Source organism: Lygodium microphyllum, chromosome 23, assembly GCF_053477565.2.
Source record: "Lygodium microphyllum isolate KBCC chromosome 23, Lygodium_microphyllum_v1.1.10, whole genome shotgun sequence".
Taxonomy (NCBI): domain Eukaryota; kingdom Viridiplantae; phylum Streptophyta; class Polypodiopsida; order Schizaeales; family Lygodiaceae; genus Lygodium; species Lygodium microphyllum.
In genome coordinates, this window is record NC_141157.1 from 38,850,042 (window position 1) to 38,875,275 (window position 25,234).

Genomic DNA, 25,234 nt, shown 5'->3' on the forward strand with positions numbered 1-25,234 from the left:
TTGAGCTCTAAATGATAAATTTCTCATGTTTTTTATTATTTGTGTATGTGGATGACCTAATTTAATATTTGAATGTTTAACTTATTGTAGCACATATATGCATTGTGTGGTTTACGTAAAAATGGTAATTGTATGTGTATTTTATGACCATGTGATAGGGAGAGGGGCAATGTGCATCTATGCTATACAAGCACCTTGATACCCTTGTTTGCATGGGCCTAATATTTATATTGTACAAAAAGAAAGTTATAGATATTTACGATATTGACCCAATCTAAGATATTTAAGTTATAGTTAGTAGGTTTTTTTTGTCTCTCTCACTCACTCGCTCACACATGCACACACAGAGACGAGAGAAGAGGAGGGGGGTGAAACTTCCTCACTTTACAAGCCTATATGGATCTAACATGGTGCACTAGTTCCAACTGATAAAGACTAGGCCATTACAATACTAAATTGGGTGTGGGAAAGCTCCCTTTGATAAGAGACAATGCATTCTTCACAATCTTAATCAAATATTTATATATAACATGATCCCTACTTTACCACTTTTTTATCCCTCTCTAAATAATTTAGGTAATCATTCTTTGTAATGGATCACAAATGCAAAAGCACATTGACTTTTTCATTACTAAAATTTTGGTGGAAAATATAGAGTGATAAGAGGCCTATCTTTTTGCTTGAAAAATAGCATATGTTTACACAAAAAATGCATGTGGGTTGAATATCCACCATATAAACCATACAAGTACCAGAAACCAATTTGGATGCTAGAATATTCAAAGTGAAGAACAGACAAAGACAAACATGTTCACACATAGTCTCACAAGGTTGGAAATCAAAGCTCTTATTAATTGGATATTTAAGATGTAATCTTTAGTTCCTTGTTAAAGGTTGCCCATTTTCATTAGACAAGTACTTCTTAGTAGAATCTACTAGAAAGGTGCTAGTGAACAATGGTAACACACTAGAAAGCTTGCATTGGAGTGAAGTTCTTGATTAGACTATTGATGTTAACCAATCAAAAAATGTGTCTTTATGGTAGAAGCTTGGTATTGAACCTATTGTAGGTGATGATGGTTATGTCTTCTCCTTCCCATGAGTTGGATAGGCTTAATACCTTTTCACTCATTTCACAAACTTGTTATGGAGGATATAAGGTGAATGTTGAATGTTTGGCTTTGGATGAGGATATTTGAAGAAGGGAGAGGTTATCTTACTAGGATACTTTAATGCCAGGACAGCCTCCCATCAGGTGTCTTCCTTTGCTGCATCTAAGGAGATGCTACAAAAGCAGGATGTGTTAGAGCTACAGCTGGAGAGCACATCTCCGGATATGGGGGAAGCCACCGAATACGGGAGATACCTTGTGGAGATGGGCACTGCACACAGGTTGCCCATTCTCAGTGGCCTTGCTAGATACCCCCTATTCGGCACCTTCACATGTTATCCTCAACACCAACACGGTGCCAACACAGTAGACTATGTTCTTGCCCCACCAATGATATCTCACATCCAAGACCTCTCAGTATCCCCACACCTTCTCAGAGTTGCAGTGAATCATGCCTACCTATCATTCACCATCGACCTCCAATTCATTGACACGCAGACCCATCATGCAGCTCACCAACACTCAAGATACCTCTCTAGAGAAACAGAGGATATCTATGAGGTGGAGATACTTACATTGTTACATGATGCAGACCCTAATGTTCCATTATAGGAGCTGACTCAACAATTCAATGAGGCCCTACACATTGCTGCAGGTGTAGCCTTCCCACACTCACAACCCACACAGAGAGCCTCCACCAAGGTGACAGCTTGGAACAGCTAGTATGATGATGAGTGCCATGAGACCAAAGTAGGGCTACAAATAGAGATAGCACTGGGGTCCACTACCCATAGACAAGCACAAATACTCTTTAGACGCCTCACACACTGGAAAAAGAGAACATTCTTGGCCTAGCTAGAGCGAGACCTATATCAGTTATTCTTGAGCCAAGACTATAGAGAGGCTTGGAGGCTTTTCAGAGAGCATTGCCCAACCACACCTATTACATCCACCACTGTATGGGAGGAGTATACAGCTAGTCTTTATAATGTGGAGAGTCAGCCACCTCTTCCTAACCCACTTGAGCCTCCACCATTTTCTTTACAAAAAGTAGGGTCCGAGAGGCCATTGACAGACTTAGCACAGGAAAAGCACAAGATCATGATGGATTAGTAGCCGAGCACTTGATCCATGCTAGAGATTTGGTGGCAAGATTCCTAGCTTTACATGTTTAACAGAGCCATGTGTGAAGGCCTACCAGAAAGCTGGAGCACAAACATTATTGTGCCTATCCTCAAGTCAGGGGACCCTACTCTACCCGGACTATCATGGTTGGGCATACATTGGCTAAGTTATATGCTTCCATCCTTGAGCATGAGTTAAGCAGGTGGGCAGAGATGTGGAATCATAGAGCACATGGACATGCTGGCTTTAGGAGAGGCTTCTCCACATCGGATCACATTGTCACACTTAGAGCGATCATTGAGGAGGGAAGGGCCCATGGTCGACGGACCTACTGCTGCTTTGTGGACTTCCACAAAGCCTTTCACACAATACCGAGAGACATGTTGATACATAGATTGCATGCCATTGGAGTACCAAAAGAGCTCAATTGGGCTATTTTGGCACTGTATGAGAGAGTTGTGGGCAAAGTCCGAACACCTAAGGGCCTTTCGGCACCTATTTACTCCACCATTGGGGTGAAGCAGGTATGCCCCCTCTCTCTATCATTATTTGGCATGTACATTAATGGGATTGCTGATTATATTTCACAAGAAGGAGATAGAGGAGTTCGACTAGCTGGCACTTGGATACCTCACATATTGTATGCAGATGACATTGTATTGATAGCTGACTCTCCAAAGGGTCTATAGAGACACTTGGATGCATTACACTCCTATACTTTGGACAGTGGGCTTTCACTAAACCTTGGTAAAACCAAGGTGATGGTATTTAATACTACACCACAGTGGGTCAGGAGATCAGCACCTAAATTCATATATGGATCTGACGAGCTGGAGTATGTGGGTTCTTATACATACCTGGGAGTCTTATTCACAGGGCCCACCTTTTCTATGCGAGAGGCAGTAGACACTAGACTGACTCGCAAATACACAACACTAGGTGGTTTGGAGAGGAAGTGCTCATAGGTGCAATTCCAAGAACCCCGCCCTAAGCTATGGCTCTTCGATACACTGGTCACATCCACACTACTTTATGGAGTACAGATATGGGGACCTAGTCTTGACCACCGTAGCAAATCAGGGCGCACTTATGATGGATGGAGGTCGATGGAGAAACCCCTAGTGTCCATGATATCCAGGATGATCAGATGTAAGGCCTCAGTGCTTCATGACATCATCAGAGCTGAGCTAGCAACTACACCAATTGTGGTAGAGGCCCTCACCCAATCGGTCGCATAGATACATAGCCTATGGGACTTACCCAAACACAGTTATGCATGGTTGGCCCTTGAGTCCTCCAGGAAACTTGCCAAAGAGGGGGATACTTCATGTTGGTATGCACAGATGTCGGCCTAGCTTGAGCTGCATGGCTTTAACATGGACAAGTTACCTCCCTTCCAGTACTCCCTTGATGGACCATCTCTTGATCTGAGTAGGTTAGAGATTCGCAAGATCATCAAGATGGTTCTTACCCAGTTCGATATCAGGTGGACATGGTTGATGCTAGGGTAGGAGCTAGGGACAAAGATGGCTTTCTACTACGAGCATTTCCTTCATACTACAGATGATGGATTTATTGTTTGCCTGAGATACATGGACACCCATCTTTCCCATGGGATCAGATGTACTATTGGCCAGTTGCGCACCTCCTCACATCAGCTAGAGATTGAGGCTGGCAGATATAGATCCATCCCACCAAAGGAGCGCATATGCCAGATATGCCAATTAGAGCTAGAGATAGAGGAGCATTATATTTGCCAATGCCCATCGTATTATGAGGTCTGTGGTCGTTTCCATTGTCTCTTTAGAGACGGATTTCGACCACTATCCAAAGTCATAGATTTTACCAATCAGTGATGCCTTGACTTCTTTCTTCTTGAGATATGATGGCTTCATGACATGCACCTCAAGAGTATAGTTGCTCTAGGACACCAAGGCCCTTCACAGAGGTAGCTCACAGACTTATTTGCAAAAGAGACTCGGAAGACTTTAATACAATTATAGCCACAGTCCACAGGAGAGCCTCTCTCACCGCCACAGTCCATATAGAGACAAGGAGTATTGATTGATCGAGCCATTCAACTTTGCTGATCTAGACGTCCTGGGCCTCGACACAAACACCGATGACACCTCCATAGGTGGATACAAGGGATTATTGCTCGGGCTAGAGCTAGGCTCTCCATGACCCACATGAGATTGTACCATTTGGAGCTCATTATTACTAGATAGAGCTCTATGTTTTACACATAGCCATAGCTAGTTTCCTTTCTTATTTTGCTTTGTGCTACATATTTTGCCTAGACAGTTATACCATCATACACATGATTGTAACTCATGGTCTCATAGGTCATTTTGGCCTTTTGCAATGTTAATATATCATTTCATCTCTCTCTCTCTCTCTCTCTCTCTCTCTCTCTCTCTCTCTCTCTCTCTCTCTCTCTCTCTCTCTCTCTCTCTCTCTCTCTCTCTCTCTCTCTCTCTCTCAATGTTAAAAGTCTGACTATCCACCTTGTATAGGCATAGAGATTGGTAGTGCAATAGAGTTTACCTCAACTATGGAGATTAAGTATTTGCCCCTCTTCTCACTCCTCTAAGAAAAAATGCCCCACAGAATTCATGGCATCATGAGGAATGACAGGAAGAAGGAGGAGGCATGAGGGACCTATACACATTGCCATGCAAGCATGATCTTTTTCTACCTATTGTAGTGGAAGAAGAGGCCATAGTTGGCCAAGTTAAAGCATATTACCTCTCCACAAAAATAACACACATGCTACCTTGCTCTACCAAGTGCCTTGATAGCCTCCTCTCTCTCTCAACTACTAAAGAGTAGATCCACCTCATCCACCCTCTTTGGCACAACTATGGTTGAAAACACCATCCACATAGTCCAAAATTGTCAAGCACAAAGCTATGATGGATTGGTAGCAAACCGCCTCTCATATGCCAAATGTTGAAATCTTGAGAAAAGGAATGAGAGGGAAAGAAAGTACTCAAGTACAATTGAACTAGAAGTCAAGTACAATAAAAAGAGTTGTTTATTCATGTAGATAAGGCTTATATACACGTGTGGTTAAGGGTAGTGGATTTGGATAATGGTTTTGGTAGGTGCCTTTCCCTAGTTGTTTCTAGGTGGATAAGATTGGTGGCTAAAGGTAGATTCACATGGTGCAATGGATGTAGAGAGACTCTCCCTTTATTGCTAGATACGAATCATAGGATAAACCAATTAATCTACACAAAGTGACCCTTGTGCAATCCCCAAAAACATATCATGTGTTTGTGAGTTTAACACCCCCCTTGAAATTCATGATTGTACACAATTTCGTGCATCACCACCTTTTCACTAGCTTGGTCACCACATGGCTTACCATGGACATGTCCACCCTTGAATGTCACATAGGCTCATTGGATTGTGCTCCCAAGATGATCATAGGTATTCTTTACTTGATTACTTATGGTTCAAAGGTTGGATGGTTTGCAAGACTTGGGATTTAGCCTACATGATTTTAGCAATGACTACTATAAGTAAAAATTACAAGTATTTCATCACATGACTTGAGAGGATTACTAAAGATAATTCACCCTTTTCAAAGCAATCCTTCATAAGTTGAAACATCAGAAGGAGCCTTCTTAGCTCCCTTTTCTTCTCGAAGGTCATTGGCAGGGCTTCATGATGCTTTATTTCTTTTGGTTCCACTTTCTCCTTGTCATCTCTACCATCTTTGTAACTCTCTTAGACTATTTTCCAAAGAAATACCTTTTGAGCTCTCCATCTATGCAAACAATTTTTTCCCTTGTCTCCAAGTTTGTGATAAAATTCACACACAATGGGCTCATTATGATTGACCTTATTCTTCCCTTTGAACTTGGTGAGTAGCATAACTTGGCGTGACTACAATAAATATGGTTGTGATGTTCAATATGCATTTGAATATAGTGAATAGAACTTGATGATCTTGATGGCATATATACATCTACTCGATGAGCAATAGCTTAGTTGTGGACAACCACCTCAGCTTGAAGCAACATGGTTCCAACAAGAATGGCACTTAATTTGACAATAGCTCCACGTCAAAAAGGGCGATGCCAGTAGACATGAAGTGAATCAACTAAGTAGCATGGATAACAGTAGTATGGCTCATCTTTTAGTAGTAGGTCTAATTGATATAAACTCAATCTTGAATAGGCAGTACCACATAGTAAGGAGTACACCTCAAAATCAACGTAACGATATCATTGCTCAAGATACCATGTTGAAATCTTAAGAAGAGGAATGAGAGGGAAAGGAAGTACTCAAATACAACTAAAGAAAAATGCAAATACAATGAAAAAGAGAGTTGTTTATTCATCTAGAAAGGGTGCCTTTATATACAACTACATAGAGTTGGTTTAGGGTGGTGGATTTGGATAGTGGTTTTGGTAGGTGCCTCTCTACTAGTGGTTGCAAGGTAGATAAGGTTGGTGACTAAAGGTAGATTCACATAGTGTAATGGTTGTAGGGATACTCCCCCTTAATTGATGGATACAAACCATAGGAAAAACCAATTAACCTAGGTAGTGTGGTCCTTGTGCAATCCCCCAAATACATATAATGTGTTTGTCATTTTAACATCAAAGATGTGTTGTCACCACTCTTAGCCCACTTGTTCAACAGGGCCCTTTGTGAAGGCTTCCCTAATGGGTCAACTAATATTGTAGTGCCAATCATAAAAGCTAGAGATCCTATGGTTCCCACTAACTGTAGAACCACAATACCATCTTGGTTGCCCATATGGATCCAGATGAGGGCATGAATTGAGAAAATTTGAAGAGATGCACCAACATTGAGCATGTGGATAGATAGGGTTTGGGAGAGGGTATTCCATCTCAATCACTTTCTCACACTTTGAGCTATTATTGAGGGTAGGGTGGAACATAGGGGAGATAGATCTATTGTTGCTTTGTAAACTTCCTACAAAGCTTTTGATACAATGTTGCAAGCTAAGCTCACGCAAATACTACAAGAGTTTGAGGTCACTCCTAAGGTGTGGTGGGTGTCCTAGCATTTTCTGAGTGAATCATTGGACATGTCAAAGCTCCAAGAGGGATGTTAGAGGAGATCATTGGCACTATTGGAGTGAAGCAAGATTTCCCCCTTTTACCCACTCTCTTTAGGCTATATGTTGATGAGGCATTAAGCTATATTGATAGATTGGGAGGAGATGGACCTAGCCTTGGGGAAGTATTGATATCTCTACTACTATATGTAGATGATAATGCGGTTCCCAATAGAGGGGTTGTAGCACTGCCCAAATGCAATACGCGCCTTCTGCGAGAGGAGAGAGACCTTAGCTTGGATTCCCCTTTCTTAGAGCTTAGTCGAGAGTAGCTCTACAAGATCATCAAGAGATAGATATTATTTAGCTCATTCAACCAAGACTTGGTTGGCTCATACCCATGATCCAGGGACAAATATGGCTTTCTTCCAAAATCATATTCTACATGTATCCCCTAATGGTTTTGTTATCTAACTAAGATACATGGACACACATTGTCCCATGAAGTATGATTTTCCTTTGTCCAACTTTGCACACAAATTACAAATATAGACCAATCGCTATGGAGCAGATTCCCTTCCCCAAGAAGGCTAGATTTGCCAACTTGGTGGGCTTGAGCCAAAGATTGAGGAGCACTATATATGTAGATGCTCAATGTACATTGAGATCAAAAGGTGCTTCCACTATTTGCATTGAGATGAACTCGAACCACTATCTAGGGTGGTGGACTTTCCAAATCATTGCTACCATGGACTCTTACTTTTGGAGATGCTTTGACATAGAAATCGCCTTTTACAGTCTCAAGGGAGATATATAAAGGATTCGTGATAACACGCTCTTGCTTTTTCAAAGCTAGGCACTTGGTACCTCAAAGCATACCCCAAACCAACTAGCAGTTCAAAAGGAGACACCTTACACAGAGCCAACAAGGGAACCCAAGCACGCCACCCATGACTTGCCAATCTACATCCCCACTAACATGCCACTCACGGTCCACCAATTCGTGTCCTTGCCAAGCACACTCTCCACAGCCCACTAGCACCACCAAAGGATACAAATGATATTGGTACATCATCAAGCAACTCTACCTCGATGCTTCAACCTATCCATGTTAAGTAAACCCATTAGAGATATATTGAGATGACATTGATCCCCATATCAATTCCACAGTGTATTACATCCCTAGTGCTTTTTTAGTATTTTGAGTTGCTTCTTTCCTAGCTAGATGTTTCCTTTTAAATCACAGCATCTTTATTCTACAAGGGAAACATATTATGATTTCTCAAACTTCTACTCTCTCTCTCTCTCTCTCTCTCTCTCTCTCTCTCTCTCTCTCTCTCTCTCTCTCTCTCTCTCTCTAAGTGTATATATCCACATGCATATGTACACATGCATCTACACATGATATTGCCATCCTAACCATTACTTAACATGAGGTTTCTATGTAGCTCAACAAGAGGCTCACTAATATTGTTTCTAACTAATGTGTAGTCAATGTGGCACCTTGGGTCAAAAACATAATACTCCCACAAAAGAAATAAGAAATGTTAGGATTATTGCACATATAGCATGATCTAGTACAAGTTATCAAATGATGCCAACATACATGAATGGGTTCATCTTCTTGTTGAAGTTGATTTACTATGTGGCCCATATCCTTTCGAGAAAGCTAAGACTGATTGGACTATTCTAGCCCAAATCATGAAGATCTTCTCAAAACTAAGAAGGTACTTGTATTTTTGAAGACCATATACAAGTTTGATCATGCAACCATTATCATTTCTTTCCATTTCAAGCACTTGTTTGCTTCATCATACCGTTAAGAAAGAGTTACTTTTGAAAAAGAAAACCAATGAACTACATATTTCAAGCCTCAATAAGAGAAAAATAACTCCAGTTTCCATCTCCATCTTCTTCCTAAGTTATATTGTGTCTCAACAAAGGGCAATGATAATGAGTACAAGTAAGAAGTGACACAAGGACCATTTAAAAAGAAACCAAAATAAGCATGACCTTTATAAATGTGCCTACATCTAATGATATGGACTTTCATATCTGGACTCAATTACCTTTCAACTTTGAGGCATTCCTATTGATAGAGATGAACCATTGCCATCAACATACTCTTTAACAAGTGAAACTTAGTTAATTGTTTCAAATTTTACATCAAATATACAGCCAACATCTATCGAAAATAACTCTTTAAGGCTAGACTAAGAAGGGTTAAGATATTCTTCAAACTCAAATTCACAATCATGCGATAAGTTCTAAGTCAACGTAGACTCCAACACACATATTGGTGCATTCAACAAGAAGGGTTAAGATATTCTTCAAACTCAAATTCACAATCATGCGATAAGTTCTAAGTCAACGTAGACTCCAACACACATATTGGTGCATTCAACAAGATGGAAGTCTTGTCTCTCCTGATGTGTGAACCTCCAACTTTCACCTTTTCTTCTGAGTGATCAAAAGAAACAAAAATACACTAGCAAGTCTAGCTTGTGAACCATAGCATTTGTTTAGTCTATGACAAGTATGTTTTCGTTAATATAGTAAATGTTGCAATTGGGATTGGCAAGTAGTAAATGCGACATCATGCTTAAACAAAGGTGCAAAAACATATGCACCAACTTACAATCTAGGATTCCAATTTAGTGAAAGACTTTTATGGATCATGCAAGCAAATACGCTTATGCCATAAGAAACACACAACAAGATGCATGGCATAGCTAGATATAGCAAGTCTAGATGGTCATAAGCCTAACCACATAAGCACTACGGTGTGCCCTCATAATTCACATGGCACAAAGTTCTAATGCCCCCCAAGAACAGTGCTTGCAGATCCAAGCCTGTACCTTCTAATACTAATCATAGCATGTTACTACACATCTACACAAAAACCATACCTCAAAGAAGAAATGGGCCTTTTTACACAGTTCTTACAAAGTTCGGGCTCATGCACAACTGCTTCCTCCAAAGTTTGTCCTGATAAACACGACAGTTTTCAGGACCACAACTATGTCTTTAGGAATCTAGTAAGAATAAGGATTTGCTGTGTGTGGAAAACGAAACTTATGATGCAATGACTTTACACCACATGGGAAATCAAAATTTGGCACCAGGACTTTTTACTAGACATTGGAAATTGACACACAAAGGTCTAGCTAAAACTTTGTCGTATCACATTATTCAGTACACTTCAGTTCACATTATCCTTCCAAGCTGAGGCTCATAAAATCTTTTAATAAAGTAAACATGAATTGTCCTCCCCAATTTTGTTCTGCTGGGTACAAAAACTGGTTGAAGACATTATTTTCATGTAGCAAGAATCCCGATGTACATTGCCGGCGCCCAGCAAAAAAACCTCATTGTAGATGATTTTAAATGCCCTATGTTGACAAAAGCTGTCATTCAGCACAACACATTTAGCATACTAATACAATTTACCTTTTGCAAACCCGCTATGGTATCAAATAAGCTTGCCATGCTCCAAGAAACTGCAATGGCTTTCTTAGTTAATTGCATATGGTTTCAGTGGAAAACCAGAAAACTTCTTGTCAAGTGCTCTTGCTTGCCAGGCAAAGGGATCAAATCTGGGTAATCATGTGATGGTCGGAATCACTGCTCTCAAACTAGCAGCATAAATAACCGATAAAACGGCTCCCACAGGAATAGTTACTATCCATGATACAACAATCTCTCTAACAGTTTCACCCCGCACACTGTTGAGACCCCTAGCAAACCCAACTCCCATTACAGCACCAACGAGTGTGTGAGTAGCAGAAATAGGTAATCCTAATCGTGATGCTAGAACCACAACAGTTGCTGCAGCAAACTCTGCTGCAAAACCTCTTGTTGGGGTCAACTCTGTGATCTTCTTACCAATGGTAGCAATCACTCTATAGCCCCATACAAGTAAGCCAGCAACAATTCCAAAACCACCCCAAGCCAGAACATCCACAGGCATAGCCATATTGCCACTTAGAGATGCTCCTTGCAGGATAGACAAAGCAGCAGAAATGGGTCCAATGGCATTTGCGACGTCATTTGCTCCATGTGCAAACGACATGAAGCAAGCAGAAAGAACTTGCAAATAGCCAAATACTGTGTACACAATCGTTAAATTTGCTCCAGTTGGACCCTCGATCTTTGACATCAGGTTAAACCTTAATGCGGGCCTTGGCTCAGGTAGCTTTTGTGGAGCATCTGAAGTGGAGTCCTTAAGGAGTCTGCCCAGTTGACGATTGATGACGAAGCTTACAGCGAGGGCTCCAGCAATCCCACATCCTAGTGCCTGAGCTGCTGCTTGAGGAAGACTGCTGCTTAAGGGGAAGGCAACAAAAACTAGGCCTGTGATACCAAGGAATACTAAGATTGGTGCTGCTGCTGCTGCTGCTCGCCCCGGGTTTGCAGCACTGTAAACAAACTGTCCAAGAAATTATCAGTTCCTTGTTCAACACCAACTTGAAATACATACACAGATTATAAGGCACTACCATGAGATCTTACCACACGGATGCACTTGTAAACTATAAACGCAACTGCTGCACCGATAAAAGGAGAAATCACCCATGAAGATACCACTCTTGCAAGCGATTTCCAGAAAACAGCTTCAACACCTCCAAAAACCAGGCCAAAACCAACCATAGCACCGACTATACAGTGAGTTGTAGACACTGGCCATCCATAAAATGATGCCACCTGAGGACAGGGGAAGGTTCGCTTAAAAGCAACACCATTGAGAAGTATAGCAGATATAGACAGCAAAAACTTTCATTACCAGGCTTCTGATGCTATATATATAGATTTCTAGTAAGTACAAACAAAACATTATATGACTTGTACATTTAAAATAGAAGTATCACTCATCCAACACTCCACAAGTTTTACGAGGCTACTATAACAGCAACAAAATCTTCAACTGCAAAAGTTCTAATTTCTCCTCCTTTTGCAAAGTCTTTGTATTACAAATAGGTCCCACAACAAACGACGAGGGCAAACTGGTTCAACAAGTTTCAAAAGCTAAGTTGTCAAGAAACAGACAACCCTCTAGGGATCAGCTGTACAGGATCTTATATGATATATCATGTGGAAACGACTGCCATGGTATGTCAAAAAGCCAGTTCAATGTCTAACCAAGAGTTCTTACATTGACACACCCAGATCTACTGCATTGAATCCTCCTTTTTTCTAGAAATCGTGCTGCTTCTGTATATGTTTTGGAAATACAGGCTTGGTGTAGAACAATCCTGCTTTCCTAGGCCAGAAAGCCCTAACACTTAATTGAGAATCAAATAATAGCAGCAAAATACAACTCACAAACGGTGGAAATGAGATGTACAAAGTATTACAAACTAAGAGACAAGCACACCCAGATGTCTAAGAATGGAAGTAGATGCAACAGGTAAAGACTGTCTGCTGCAAACAACAGGAAATCTAGATCTGGGATGCAAAGGCTAAAAGCAATGAAGGGCTATACATGCCAATCTACTCTACAAATGACATCACCAGACGAATTAGCTAAACTGCTTGATACTAACCGACGAGACCTGAAGTCAGACCAGGTCCAAACATGCACGGCAAATGGCAAGCCAGTCACTGCCACATCACCAATAGGACAGCAGACAACCCACTCCCAATTGTCTATCTAGCCATCCATCTGGTGTCCCTGCCTGCTGCAAAATGACAAGTCATCTAACTGCCATGTAGCAAAGGGCTTAACCTGCTATCATAACTTGGAGTTGACCTGGTACAATGCTTGTCATACTCACTCCTAATCAAATAATAGCTGTCCATAGCTGCAAGGGAAAATATATATCAATGTGTCTCTCTCAATCTCTGGCTCCTCTATCCAAAATGTCTGAAAGGGTAACCTTAGGACTTAATCGCAAACTACAACCCTTGCATGCAATGGACTTGGGTGCCACCAGTATCAGGGTGGGTCATCTGTCAGCCAGGACCAGGGACAAACTGATGAGAAGGAAGCCCAATGACATGGCAGACATGCACAGTAGGAGTGTTGAGCCACTAGCTGCAAGCAGCCAACTACCATGTGATGGCTGACTGTCCCAATCAGACTGGTCAAACTGGTCCGAACATCAAGGGACCAGGTGAGACAAACCAATGGCCTATTTAAAGGGGGTCTCTTGTCTTCAAGAATCTAGCCATCATGGACTTTCCTGTTAGGCATTAACACCTACTAGTAACAGCCAATACTGAGTGACTCTAGACTAGAGGCTTGGGAGGTATACAATAGTTGCCTGTTTATGAGCTCACCGGCTCATGCCCGTCACATCGCAAGCTCCCCCCCCCAATGCCCCGACGGCTCGCGCCAGCCTGGCGCCCTGCCTATCCATCCCCCCCCCCCCCAACAGATTCAGCCGCATGTCTCCGCCTACTCCATCCCCCCCGCCATTCCCACACACCCCCCCCCTCCGCCCGCCCTGCCGTCCCCCCCCCCCTCCCCGGCACGCTGCCTCCATCTATGATTGCAGTTCCGTCTGCAGTGTCCAACACCACCCCCCCGACTGCCAAAAACAGCAGCCTTCCCCCCACCTCGCCATTGTTCCCCCCACCCTCCAGTTGCTCCCTCTCATACAGCAACTTTCCCCCTCAGGTAGCACCACGACGTGATTAGTAGTTTTCTCAGAAGAGTCGTGCAATGGAAACCTCTGGTCAGACGCCGGCGCACTCAACGAGTGCCGCCCAATCAAACACCTTGCGTGTCGTTCTCTCTGAGAAGCAGCTCTTAGCCGTCCGAGCTAAGGAGCTGGAGCTAAAGGAAACAGTGATTTATGGTCAGGTAGTAGGGCATTCCCCAGCCAGGGCCCAGCTTCGGAACTAGCTTCACTCCACGCTGCGCATCGGCACAACGCAGATCGTGGAGGCAATCCTAATGGGCCAAGGGATCTTCATGGTCAAGCTCAGTTTGGCAGACGTAGCTCGCAAGTTACTTGCTAGTTCACCATACATGAAGGGGGTCATATACATGGTCCCTTGGTACAGTGGCTTTACTGTGGAGGCATTTGCACTCCAACAGGTTTCTTTAGCACCCGGTCACCGTCTTTCGCAGATGCAGTGACAGCAGCAGGAGTCCCAAAGGTACGGGTGGCAATGAAAGAGGTCAAGAATATCCACAGATCCTAGAGATTGAGGCGGGCGGGCACTCCTTTAGGCAGCAGGTCATTGTGATGGGGCAGCCAGGGCAGTGCCTGCGCTGCCACGACTTTGGGCATCAGGCAGCGGTGTGTACGCGTTTCGGAGCCAAGGCGGCTCCGCCAACAAGCCCGCACGTGGACACTGACGGCTTTACACAAGTCCAAAGACAACAGAGAGAGAGACGACAGAGGAGGGCACAGCCACCTTCTCAAACCCAGCCTCGACAGCAAGAAGCAAATGGGCGAGCGACGCCCCCTCGGCAGAGCACTCCACAGCCCCCCCTACCTGCCCCACCCGGCAGGACCATAGCCCCCCACATCCACCACCCGCGCCACAGACTACCTCACCTAAGATCCCACAATCCCCATACCCACCCCCCCTCCACATGGCATGACCCCCCCAACTGACCTTGGCCCACAACCCCCCCTTTCCACGGCCACCATGTTAGCAGAGTATTTGTCAGCTCATGTGTGAGTCTGAGCTTGATCTGGGCTGGGCATTTTTTTAGGTATTTTAGGTATTTTTCTGGTGTGGCATTTTGTGCCAGTGGAGCATTTTATGCACCAGTCGGCCAGCTTTAATGCTGTCCGACCAGCATTATTGCTCCCCACTTTTTCAGCCTATTTATACTCAGTGGCTCCTCCTCAGTCAGTCACTTCATCTTCACCATCTGCAGACTCTGTGGAGAGAGGAGCCAGTGCCAGTGCCCACGCAGCCAGTGACTCACTGTTGTATGCGACTGTCTCGTGTTCAGATATATGGATTCCATTTCCCATGCATACATCTGAGTTCTCATCTGTATCGTGTTCTTTCTTTTCTCTTTTTTGTCTTGTGTTTCAGCAGTTTATTTCAGCACATGTTTATGCTTCCACCGCTGCTCCACTTCTGACATGGTATCAGTTTTCAGGATTTGTGTTTCTGCTGTGTTTTCTTGCTGATTTCAGGACTGTTTTGTACCCCTGCTGATCAGACGACTGCTGTCGCAGCCAGGCGACCTGTTTTGGGGCTGTTTTTAGCCTGCGTTTTTTGCAGTTTTGCCATCGCTTGCTGCCTACGCACCCTCTGCTGCCTGCGTTTTTCATCTGCAGCTGCTGGCGACAGTTTACTACCTGTTTTCACCAGTTTACAGCCTGTGTTTTGCTGATTCAGCGTCTCTCGTGACTGGGTGACTGTTACTTCAGGCCGTTTTCTCTGTTTTTGGCAGTTTTTGACTGATTTTTTGACTTTCTGCAGCAGATTTTGTCTTCTATTGATCAGATTTTGGGTTATATTGCATGTGAACTCTCATTTTCTACAGTCTGTGCTTGTGTTTTGGCTGTGTTTCCTCTCTAAATTCCATCTCTTCTCTACTTCTCTTCTTATCCTCTCCATATGGCTCTTCCGTGCACTTCCACTGATGATAAGCATGAGACATCCTTGAGTTTACAGGGGCGGCTTCCGGCACATTATGGAGGTGAGGCTTATGTAGCTTTAGAGCAGGGTAACGGGAAGAAGAAGTCGAAGGCCCAGTGTTACCACTGTGGTAAGAAGGGACATTTGCGGAAGGACTGCAAGAAGTTAGCGGCTTCCAGGAAGAAGGAGCAGAAGACGAAGCGGGATGCTGACTCTACCGATGAGTTCTCTCCTTCATCAGACTCCGACTCCGATCCTCCGACCAAGGTGAAGTCCAAGGCGCGGAAGGGATCCTCTTCTTCGGATCGCGGGAAGGGCTTGGTGGCCCCTTCCTCGGCTGCTTTCTAGTGGTGGTGATGAGGTCATCCCTCATGACTCTCTTGTGCCAGAGAGGGAGTGTGAGCGGGTGTTCAGATGGGGCAGCCGCGCCTCATCTATATTTTTATACAGGTGCACAGGTTCTAGAGAGGGACGTCCCTGACGCATCGACTTCAGTCTGGCGGAATCAAATCCTGGAGCTGGGATTGACATCCAGGTTCATGCTGAGCTGGTTATCTGACAAAGAGCGGGAGGCTTTCGTCTGGAGCTCACATGAGGGGACACTTTGGCGGTCTAGCCAAAGGCAGGGAATCCATGGTCACCTATGTTCAGAGGCATTTTTGACAGGATGGTCTTGTATGCTACTGCGAGACATTGATGATGGACACAGAGACATGCTATGATCTTCTCTATTTTCAGATGTTTGGTACGATCGACATCGACATCAGGTTCTCTCCGAGGCACCTTGGTGGTGGCTTGATCACCCACTGGTTGGGTATCCATGGTTCTACTTGGTGGTTCTATGTTGTATAGTTTCTGATCCCTTTTCATTGTACTATTGTATTGTATCAGATCACTCATGATCTGAGAGAGGGTGTTAGCAGAGTATTTGTCAGCTCATGTGTGAGTCTGAGCTTGATCTGGGCTGGGCATTTTTTTAGGTATTTTAGGTATTTTTCTGGTGTGGCATTTTGTGCCAGTGGAGCATTTTATGCACCAGTCGGCCAGCTTTAATGCTGTCCGACCAGCATTATTGCTCCCCACTTTTTCAGCCTATTTATACTCAGTGGCTCCTCCTCAGTCAGTCACTTCATCTTCACCATCTGCAGACTCTGTGGAGAGAGGAGCCAGTGCCAGTGCCCACGCAACCAGTGACTCACTGTTGTATGCGACTGTCTCGTGTTCAGATATATGGATTCCATTTCCCGTGCATACATCTGAGTTCTCATCTGTATCGTGTTCTTTCTTTTCTCTTTTTTGTCTTGTGTTTCAGCAGTTTATTTCAGCACATGTTTATGCTTCCACCGCTGCTCCACTTCTGACACACCAGCCCCCCCCCCCCCCACCCGCCATGCACCTCCGTCCATCCCACCATCCCTCGATCCTCCTCCCCCCTACCACCTCCCCTACTGAGCACCCTCCCTGATCCGCACCCGGTACAAGTGTTCCCCCCCAGACCCACCCCCCCCTCCTCCCACAGGAGGTGATGAGCCACACACCCCTACATCATCCTCACACCAGCAGTCTTCCCCCTCCCATACAGCCACCAGCTCATCCACTCCTACTGCCCATCACACTTTCCCGAGACAGGCACAACTCTTGCCACAGGAGTTCTTCCGCATTGGCCCATGGTCCTACTTGAGAGTTGCGGAGCGCGGAGAGTTCCCACTACCTCTAGAGGTGGGTATCTTCGTGGTTCGTAAGTCAAGGAGGAGCAAGGTCCATCTACTAGCACCATTGAATGGACCAAACTATGACTTTTTTCTTCGATCCTCTCACTCAGGGGAGTGGACGACTACACAGATAGAGAAAGAGTTGAAGAGTCAAGTGGTGGACCACATCTCCCAGTGGATGGCAGAAGGACTATCACTGTTTGCACAGCAATGACCTGGTTGCATGATAGACATTAACTGGTGGGCTGGTGCCAAGGTCCCACACTTGAGCATTATCTTTCGAGCCCCTCCACAATGGAGAGCTCCGAGGGATGTGATCGAGTGGCCCCTGGCACAAGCGGCCCGTTTCTACCCATGTATAGAGTCACGACTCTCAGCATGGCTGATAGATGCATTGATGGTATCACCTAGAGCATCTATCACCCCTATGGTCCGACCGAGGGCCACCATGGGGGACTAGAGTTCGTTGTCTAGACCGGCGGCAAAGCGTACTTACATGCCTCATAGCTTCTCCTCCTCATCAGCAGCCTCCACACCGAACAGATGCATGTTCGGTCAATCACAGGTTTCCCCATGAGCTTACACCTTGCATCTTGGAATCTGAATAGTCTCCACTACAAGGGGGCACGTGGTTCCACGAAGTTGATTGTTCAGCAGGAGCTGCAACCTGCCCTTGCCGGACGGATCGACATCTTACTTCTATAGGAGCACAAGCTCACCCCCATCCAGGCCCAATGGGTTGAGAAGCTACTTCCGGGCAGCTTGCACACTTACTGGGAGCACGCCATAGGTGCCCACGGCAGGAGTGGAGGCGTATGCGCATCTATTGACCCAAGTCTCACCGCCTATGTACGAGACCGCAGGACGATAGTAGTAGGGAGGGTTCTATGGATCAGATTGGATATTGGGGGCTCCTGCCTTGGAGTCCTCAATGTCTATGTCCCTATGGAGGTTAGGGCATGCAACAGATTTGGATGGAGATCGCGGATGGAATCCCACAGGAGGACTCCTAGATCATTGGAGGAGCCTTCAACAACCTGGAGGCTTTGGAGGACCAGCAAGGTAGAGGCAGAAACTACCAGGGCATGGTTGGGGAGGAGCAGGAGGCATGGGAGGTCTTTCTACTAGCAGTAGGAGCACGCGATGCCTAGGTGGCTTCCACAGGAAGGAGAGGGAGAGATCGTTGGACTTCTCTTGGGGATACAGGCGGCTAGGTAGTCCTGTTGAAGCAGTTGGATAGGTTTTATGTGGGAGAGTGGGGAGGCTCTCGTGGAGACCAGATTGAGTACTTGGCAGGCACCACGTTGTTTGATCATTGCCCGGTTCTCCTGACACTTGATCCCCCAGCATCCACCCTAGATACAAGATCCTGTCGGATCCCTGACTCGATCTATGGGAGGAAGGAGGTGACGAGTCAGACAGAGAAAATTTGGACCAGATAGTGGGAGTCACCCCAAAGAATTCCATCTTTTGAGCATAGATATCCACATATGCAAATGCATTCTTGCCATTGAACAACTTTATCTCACGCTCTACTACTTGTAGAGCATTCATCACAATAGTTTCTGTTTAAGCAGAAGCTTACATCACCTGTTGTTGTTGTACCTGCATATGCAGGTTCCTATTCTACACTAACTATTGCAAAACATCACTAGAAATTGTGCTCGAAGATTCTTCCATCTTGTCTTTCCTTCTGACGAACTTTCACGTCAAGTTCACCAATATCGGAGGGATTTTAATCGAAAGGTCGTATCCACCGGGAATAAGAGATAGAAGGAAGTAGAGAATAGGAGATGTAAGAGAAGAAAAAGAATAAATAAGAGGTACACAAGATAAAGACAAAGCTTAATGAATCAAAGCACTATGTATTGATAGAACCTGGAATTCCTTGTTTGACACTACTTAGAAAAAATCTCCAAGCATTAGATCTTCTGGAGCTCCCTTGTAGACCAAAAACGTGTATCAAACAGCAGCTTCTTCTCTACAGCTCAAACCGCAAATCTAATGGTTCCGTTGGCTTCGAAAGGGGGATAAAACAGCAGAATTCCTAGTCAGAATTCTTTCAGATCACTCCTTCTTCTTCTCCCAGTTCGGGGTGCTCTTTGCTAGCTGTAATCTGTGATCGCGACCTGCGCAATTTCAGCAATCCTTCTTTTTTCATGAAATCTCCAAAACTGGCTGAAAAAACCACTTACTTTTTCCATGCCACCCTATTCTAGAAATTTTCATAGCTTTTTAGAATATTTACAATAAACAATATTCAAAACATCAAAAATATGCTAGTTTTATCTAAAAATCTAGTATTTTTTGGACCATCTATACTATAGTCATTAACACTAATCACTAATATGGCATTGATTTTCTAGATCAATAAGAAAATCGAATGACAATACACTCTGGAGTTTTTCATACTATGTCCTCATAGTGGCACAACAGCATATACATCAAAAAATTTTAGTAGTACTAATGAGAAAATCTAGGAAGCTAGCACTCCGAGACTATGGCAAACCATCATCAATAACCAAAATCCCAAAATTTCTTTGTTACTTATTAATTTAACATTTGATATTAATGTTATTATCAATTTTGACGTTAATATATCATTGAATGTTATTGTAATTCCTAGCATTCAATGATTATATTAATAATATTATTCGTTTTTACATTAACATTAATGTTAATATTTATCTCTGATGTTGCAAAGAGAGAAAGACAAAGAAGATGGAAACAGGTGATATTAAGGAGAGAGGGAGAAAGTATTGTCGATAAGAGAGAAAGAACTCTGTCGAGAGAGAGAGAGAGAGAGAGAGAGAGAGAGTGTGTGTGTGTGTGTGTGTGTGAACTATCAAAGGTAGAATCTCTAGCCTCTACCAAACAAAGAGAGAGAAAAAGAGGGAGAAGAGAGATTAAGTTGGCTTATTGTTCATAGCCGCTCAAGCACAAGCCACTAGTAATAGGCCAAGCACAAGCTAGCAATAGTTGGCTAGGTACAAACCGACAGCTATAGGTCAAGTGGGGGAACCTACCGGCGATCATAGACTTGACGAGAAAGGGATGGACGTTCAAGCTGCCACATGGGTTCCTACCTAACCAATGGCAACTATTCTTGAAAAAGAAAAAAAAGGAGAAGAAAGGAAAGAAAGAATGCTTGTTATATATTTTCCTTTTTTTTTTTTCTTCTCTTAAACCCACCATGTATTTTTTATTTTTAACAAAGCTACCCCCTTGCCTTCTTTCTTAAAATCGACTGTTCAGACTTACATTTAATGCACTTTGTTTATAGTCCTTTTATCAACCGCATTTGCCTCTCTCGAATCAAAACAACATAAACTCTCACTCTCAATCTTCTTATTTTCTCATGAATTTCTCCTCCTCTCTTACCATCTTGGCTTTTGAAGGAGTGCCTCCCCTTAATGAACCCGTTTCTACTGAACCTCAACATGTGGAGGATGCATGTCTGGCTTATCCTAAACCCAAATACACGTACGAGCAAGGTCCCAAAGCATTTTCTTCCATTTGATATCATGGAGATTTATCACTAGCAGTAATTATTCAAGCTCAAATCAAGAATATGCAACAGCAATTAGTCAAGATGCGCACTCCCCATTATACCTACAACCATAAGGACATTGCCTTTTCAACTCCAACTTAATTCCTTTAAAGGAAAAAAGAAAGAATGTGATGAGACAAGCATCAATACATAGCTAGCCAAATGGAAAACTTACTTTGATTTGTATCAATTCGATGACGCTCAACATATCGAACAAATATAAATCGTATTGTAGAGAAAGACGTATACTTGGTGAGCAAGGGTACACTCCACGCTAATAACATAGGCAAATTTTCAATCCATTTTTTAGAATCGTTTCATAATTAATGACCGGATTGGAAATTTTCATAGATTATTTGAGTTGGATATGGGAAAAAAGAGCTTCGACGCGTACTCATAAGAATTTAAAAATCTTTTACACAAAACAAAAGCCTTGGATGATCCTTATATGTCACTCTACATGAGATATCTTTTCGAACCACCGAACTACCAGAACAAGGTGCTCCACAATCCATTACACGTACTGGGGGCATGACTACAGATAAGCGAAATAATTTTATAATACTTTGGCTACAAGCAAGGGCAGCCACTCAATGGAAGGTTTCCATCGATCTACCTCTATCTTTAAGCCAAATAAATATTATATCCTGGCAACAATATATCAATCGCCTTCAGAGTTGTATAAGAAAAAAGATAAGCACAAAGTCACTCAAAGCCAAGATCGCTCAAAGGGTCGTTGCTTTGCATACCATCAAGCGAGTAACTTTCACAATAATCAAGAGTGTCCCCAAAATAAAAAGGAAAAGTCTACTTTCAAGACTTTAGTAAACATTGTTGAAGCTCAAAGTATTTCTTCTAAATTTTTATCGAAAGATTGTTTTGTTAACATAAGTAGTTGCAATGGTTGCTCCATAATTATATTTAGCATATATAATCTTTTAACGATCATTGGGCATATTAACAGCCAAGAAGCAATAGTTTTGTTCAAGAATAGCTCTACTTTTAATTTTTTTCCTCCTCGGTTGATGCAAAAATTGCAACTTGTCCATTATGCGAAGGACCCTCTTGTAGACCGCCAAAATCAGATGGTGGTACGGAGATTAAGTCTTTTGATCCACTAGAATCATCAGCTTATGGACTTTTAACTTATGAGCCTTGACCACATCGATGTCATTCTTGGCATACCATGGTCTTTTTATAAATATTTCTCTTTGTACATTGACTATAAAACTCACGTACTCTCTTTTGAATTTCATGGTCATTATGATAGAAGAGAAAGATTGCAATGAAAGAAAAAAATCTGCACTAAACTTCAAAAGAATGTTGAATATGAAGAGAACTCATCAATCCATGTACACAACATGGGGCATCAATGAGAGCCACCAGATCAGGCTGATTTTGAAAGGCAGCACTAGAAGACAGAGAAGAATCCCTAAATATCACATTGTGCTAAAATCCATTGTAAAAGCTTGTGAGAAAATACTACCAACTAAGTTTGCCTACTATAAATAGCAAAAACTGCCCAGAATTGATTGACCTAGTCGAATAGGGAGCAAAAATGCTGGCCAACTTCCATTTGGGAAATAAAATAATGGAATCGCCAAGAGAAAATGTTGATCGCAGCTTACATGATCAAATCACCACTTGCCCAGTGCGAACAAGTCTTCCAAACTCACTAAAAGAAATGCAAGGACTAGAAATTGTACACTAACAATGTCAACACACCCGAAAGTCACTAAAAAAGAAATGCATGCTTTAAATAAGGTTGCCTCCTTCGTCAACAAAGCTGCCTTCTATATCAAAGCACATAACAAACTGAATATCAAGACTCGTAATGTCCCCATCTCACTCATGTCAAAACACATAACCAACTGAATATCAAAGATCATAACGTCCTATCTCACTCAAACTAAGGCTTAGAGAAAGAAGATGACGCTACAAGACACAACTACTAGCAAAAGAATGTACTCCATGACTAAGGTGTGGACTCCGTTTGCATCTCTTTATCAATTTTGTATTTTTTCTCATCGCATGATCCTCGAGATGAGGCTATGTCACGTATCTGTAGAGTTGAATTCTTAACTATAAAGGACCATATCAATAAGATGGAGGAGATACGGAATGAGTTAGCACCCCTCAACAACAAGGTTTCCTCGAAAGACATGGTTGTGGCACTCATCACACCTTGCGTCTTTGACAAGCGTCTTTATCATAACACAAGCAAAAAAGAATTTGTATCCTTTCTATTATTTTGCATATTTAATCATTTATTATAATTGTTTCCTTTTGCACTTACTAGATATAAAGAAAAGTGCAATAGAGCTAGCCACTAATGAGTGGTCATACTACATAGGTCATGGTGGATCCACGCAATGGATTTAAGAAAAGATAGTGTTGATTGTAAACTCTTCTACAACTAATGATAGCCTAAAGTTGGCGCCCTATATCTATGTCATCATCCTCTACTCCATCAGCAAATATTTCCATGTTTCATCTTCTTTCGTTGTTGTTTTACAAGATAACAAACATGTAAATTCATTACAACCCCTCCTTCTCGAGCTCTTCTTTCATTTCAAGAATAAGAAGCAAGCCATATTGATGTATTATTATTCATAAATGGAGAAAGGCTAATTTTCTCTCTTTTTATTCTTATCTTATAAAGAAATCACTTGCTTTTATTACACAATAAGTAATGCATGTGTGCATGTACATCTTTGCATAATCTTGTGAAAGTAAGAACTACTTCACCACAATTTGTGTTTGATTCTAACTGAGCTTTTCCTAAAAGACTTTAATTGAGTAAAAATACATTCTTTTTTTTTTTAAGGGCGCTGGGGGGAGAGGGGGAGGGGGTTCTTTTACCTTTTCATTGTAGTAATTTTCTAAACAATAGTCATATCTAGCTTTAAGTATTTTTTTTATCCATTTCTTGATAATATATTAAGTCTTGAAGACGAATAAATATTATAATTGTTGTACATACTATGTTTTTTAGGGCATTTATCATCTTCTATACTAGCCCCCTAACCCCCAAAGTGTAGGACATCATCACCTAGAAAGAGCTCATACCTAGGACCTTGGAGCAAGACATGAGCCATAAAGAGACTGGCATTGGCAAAGCTAGAACTACCAACCACGTTTTTCCTGCTAGAACCTCATCAAACAATGGCAATCAAAACTAGAAGAAAATCAAGAAATAGAAAAAACAGCAAGATAAGGATAAGGTCAAAAAGTCCAAGAGTCATCCCAAGTATCCAAACTATGAAACGATGTTCTATCTGAAGGGAAAGTGTTAAAAAATATCTCCATCTTCGATCTCTACAAGGTGAAAGACAGCATTTGAAAACCTCTCTTTAGATTCTTCTTTACAGAAGCCTCAGCTTGTGGATAGCACTGCATTCTCTCATATGACTTATCACCGCGATTGGTGTTAGAGCTAGACATTCCCTGGACAAGAAAGAGCAGCAAGAGCAGCAAGTTCAACAGGTTTAGCAGGCGACATGTTTTGTTTTGGATGTTGATGTAGAAGTAGTATTCACAGGATTTGTAATAGCATAAAAATTATTACAAAAGAAAAGTGAGCATTCAATTGAGCTCGTAGTACTAAACTTGGTGAAGTTGGAGATGGCTGTCGATGTGGATTTATAGGGACAAATGTCTCTTCAATCACACTATCTCCGTCTTCATCAGAAGATGATGCAGTGAATGCAGCTCTTTCTTGGAAATGTACTTAATCATGGTAATACCATGTTGGCAGTTCTGAAGATGGTTGATTCGGAGGTTTTTGTTCTATGTATTCTCCCATAATCCTTGAATCAAGTCTTTTGTGTATGCTGCGAGTGAGCTCATCATTATCTTTTTCAAAATAATCAATGCACAAAGGCATTTGGTCTAGTACCTGATTTGCTTCTTTTTGTCTGTGAATCTTTTCAAGATCCTTTTCATCAATGTCTTCAAAAGCTGTTCTATAGTCATTGTCAGACCAATCTGGGAACATTAGCTCCAGATAATCTGTTAAGTCTGTCACAATCTTTCCAGACTAAAGAGGTTACTGATAGGAGGAAGGACTGATTCCAGGAAAATCTTCATCCAAATCTTTTAACAGAGGACAACATATTTGTTGCACTTCTTTTAAAAGAATACTT

The 25,234-nt window shown here is 42.5% G+C and overlaps 1 protein-coding gene across 2 annotated transcripts in view; it reads right to left on the reverse strand.

Moving 5' to 3' along the window:
* Positions 1-10,424: 10,424 nt before the first annotated feature.
* The window catches only part of LOC148016085 (inorganic phosphate transporter 2-1, chloroplastic-like), a 34,166-nt gene continuing 19,356 nt past the window's right edge, over positions 10,425-25,234 (reverse strand). Inside the window, exons 3-4 of one of the 2 annotated variants that reach the window (XM_087663851.1) lie at positions 11,787-11,978; positions 10,425-11,703 (exon numbers count right to left, since the gene is read on the reverse strand). In XM_087663851.1, the coding sequence (XP_087519977.1) occupies positions 10,879-11,703; positions 11,787-11,978 (1,017 nt within the window). In that variant the 3' untranslated portion in view covers positions 10,425-10,878. The remainder of the gene's footprint in view (positions 11,704-11,786; positions 11,979-25,234) is intronic. The other variant, XM_087663849.1, reaches the window with a different exon arrangement.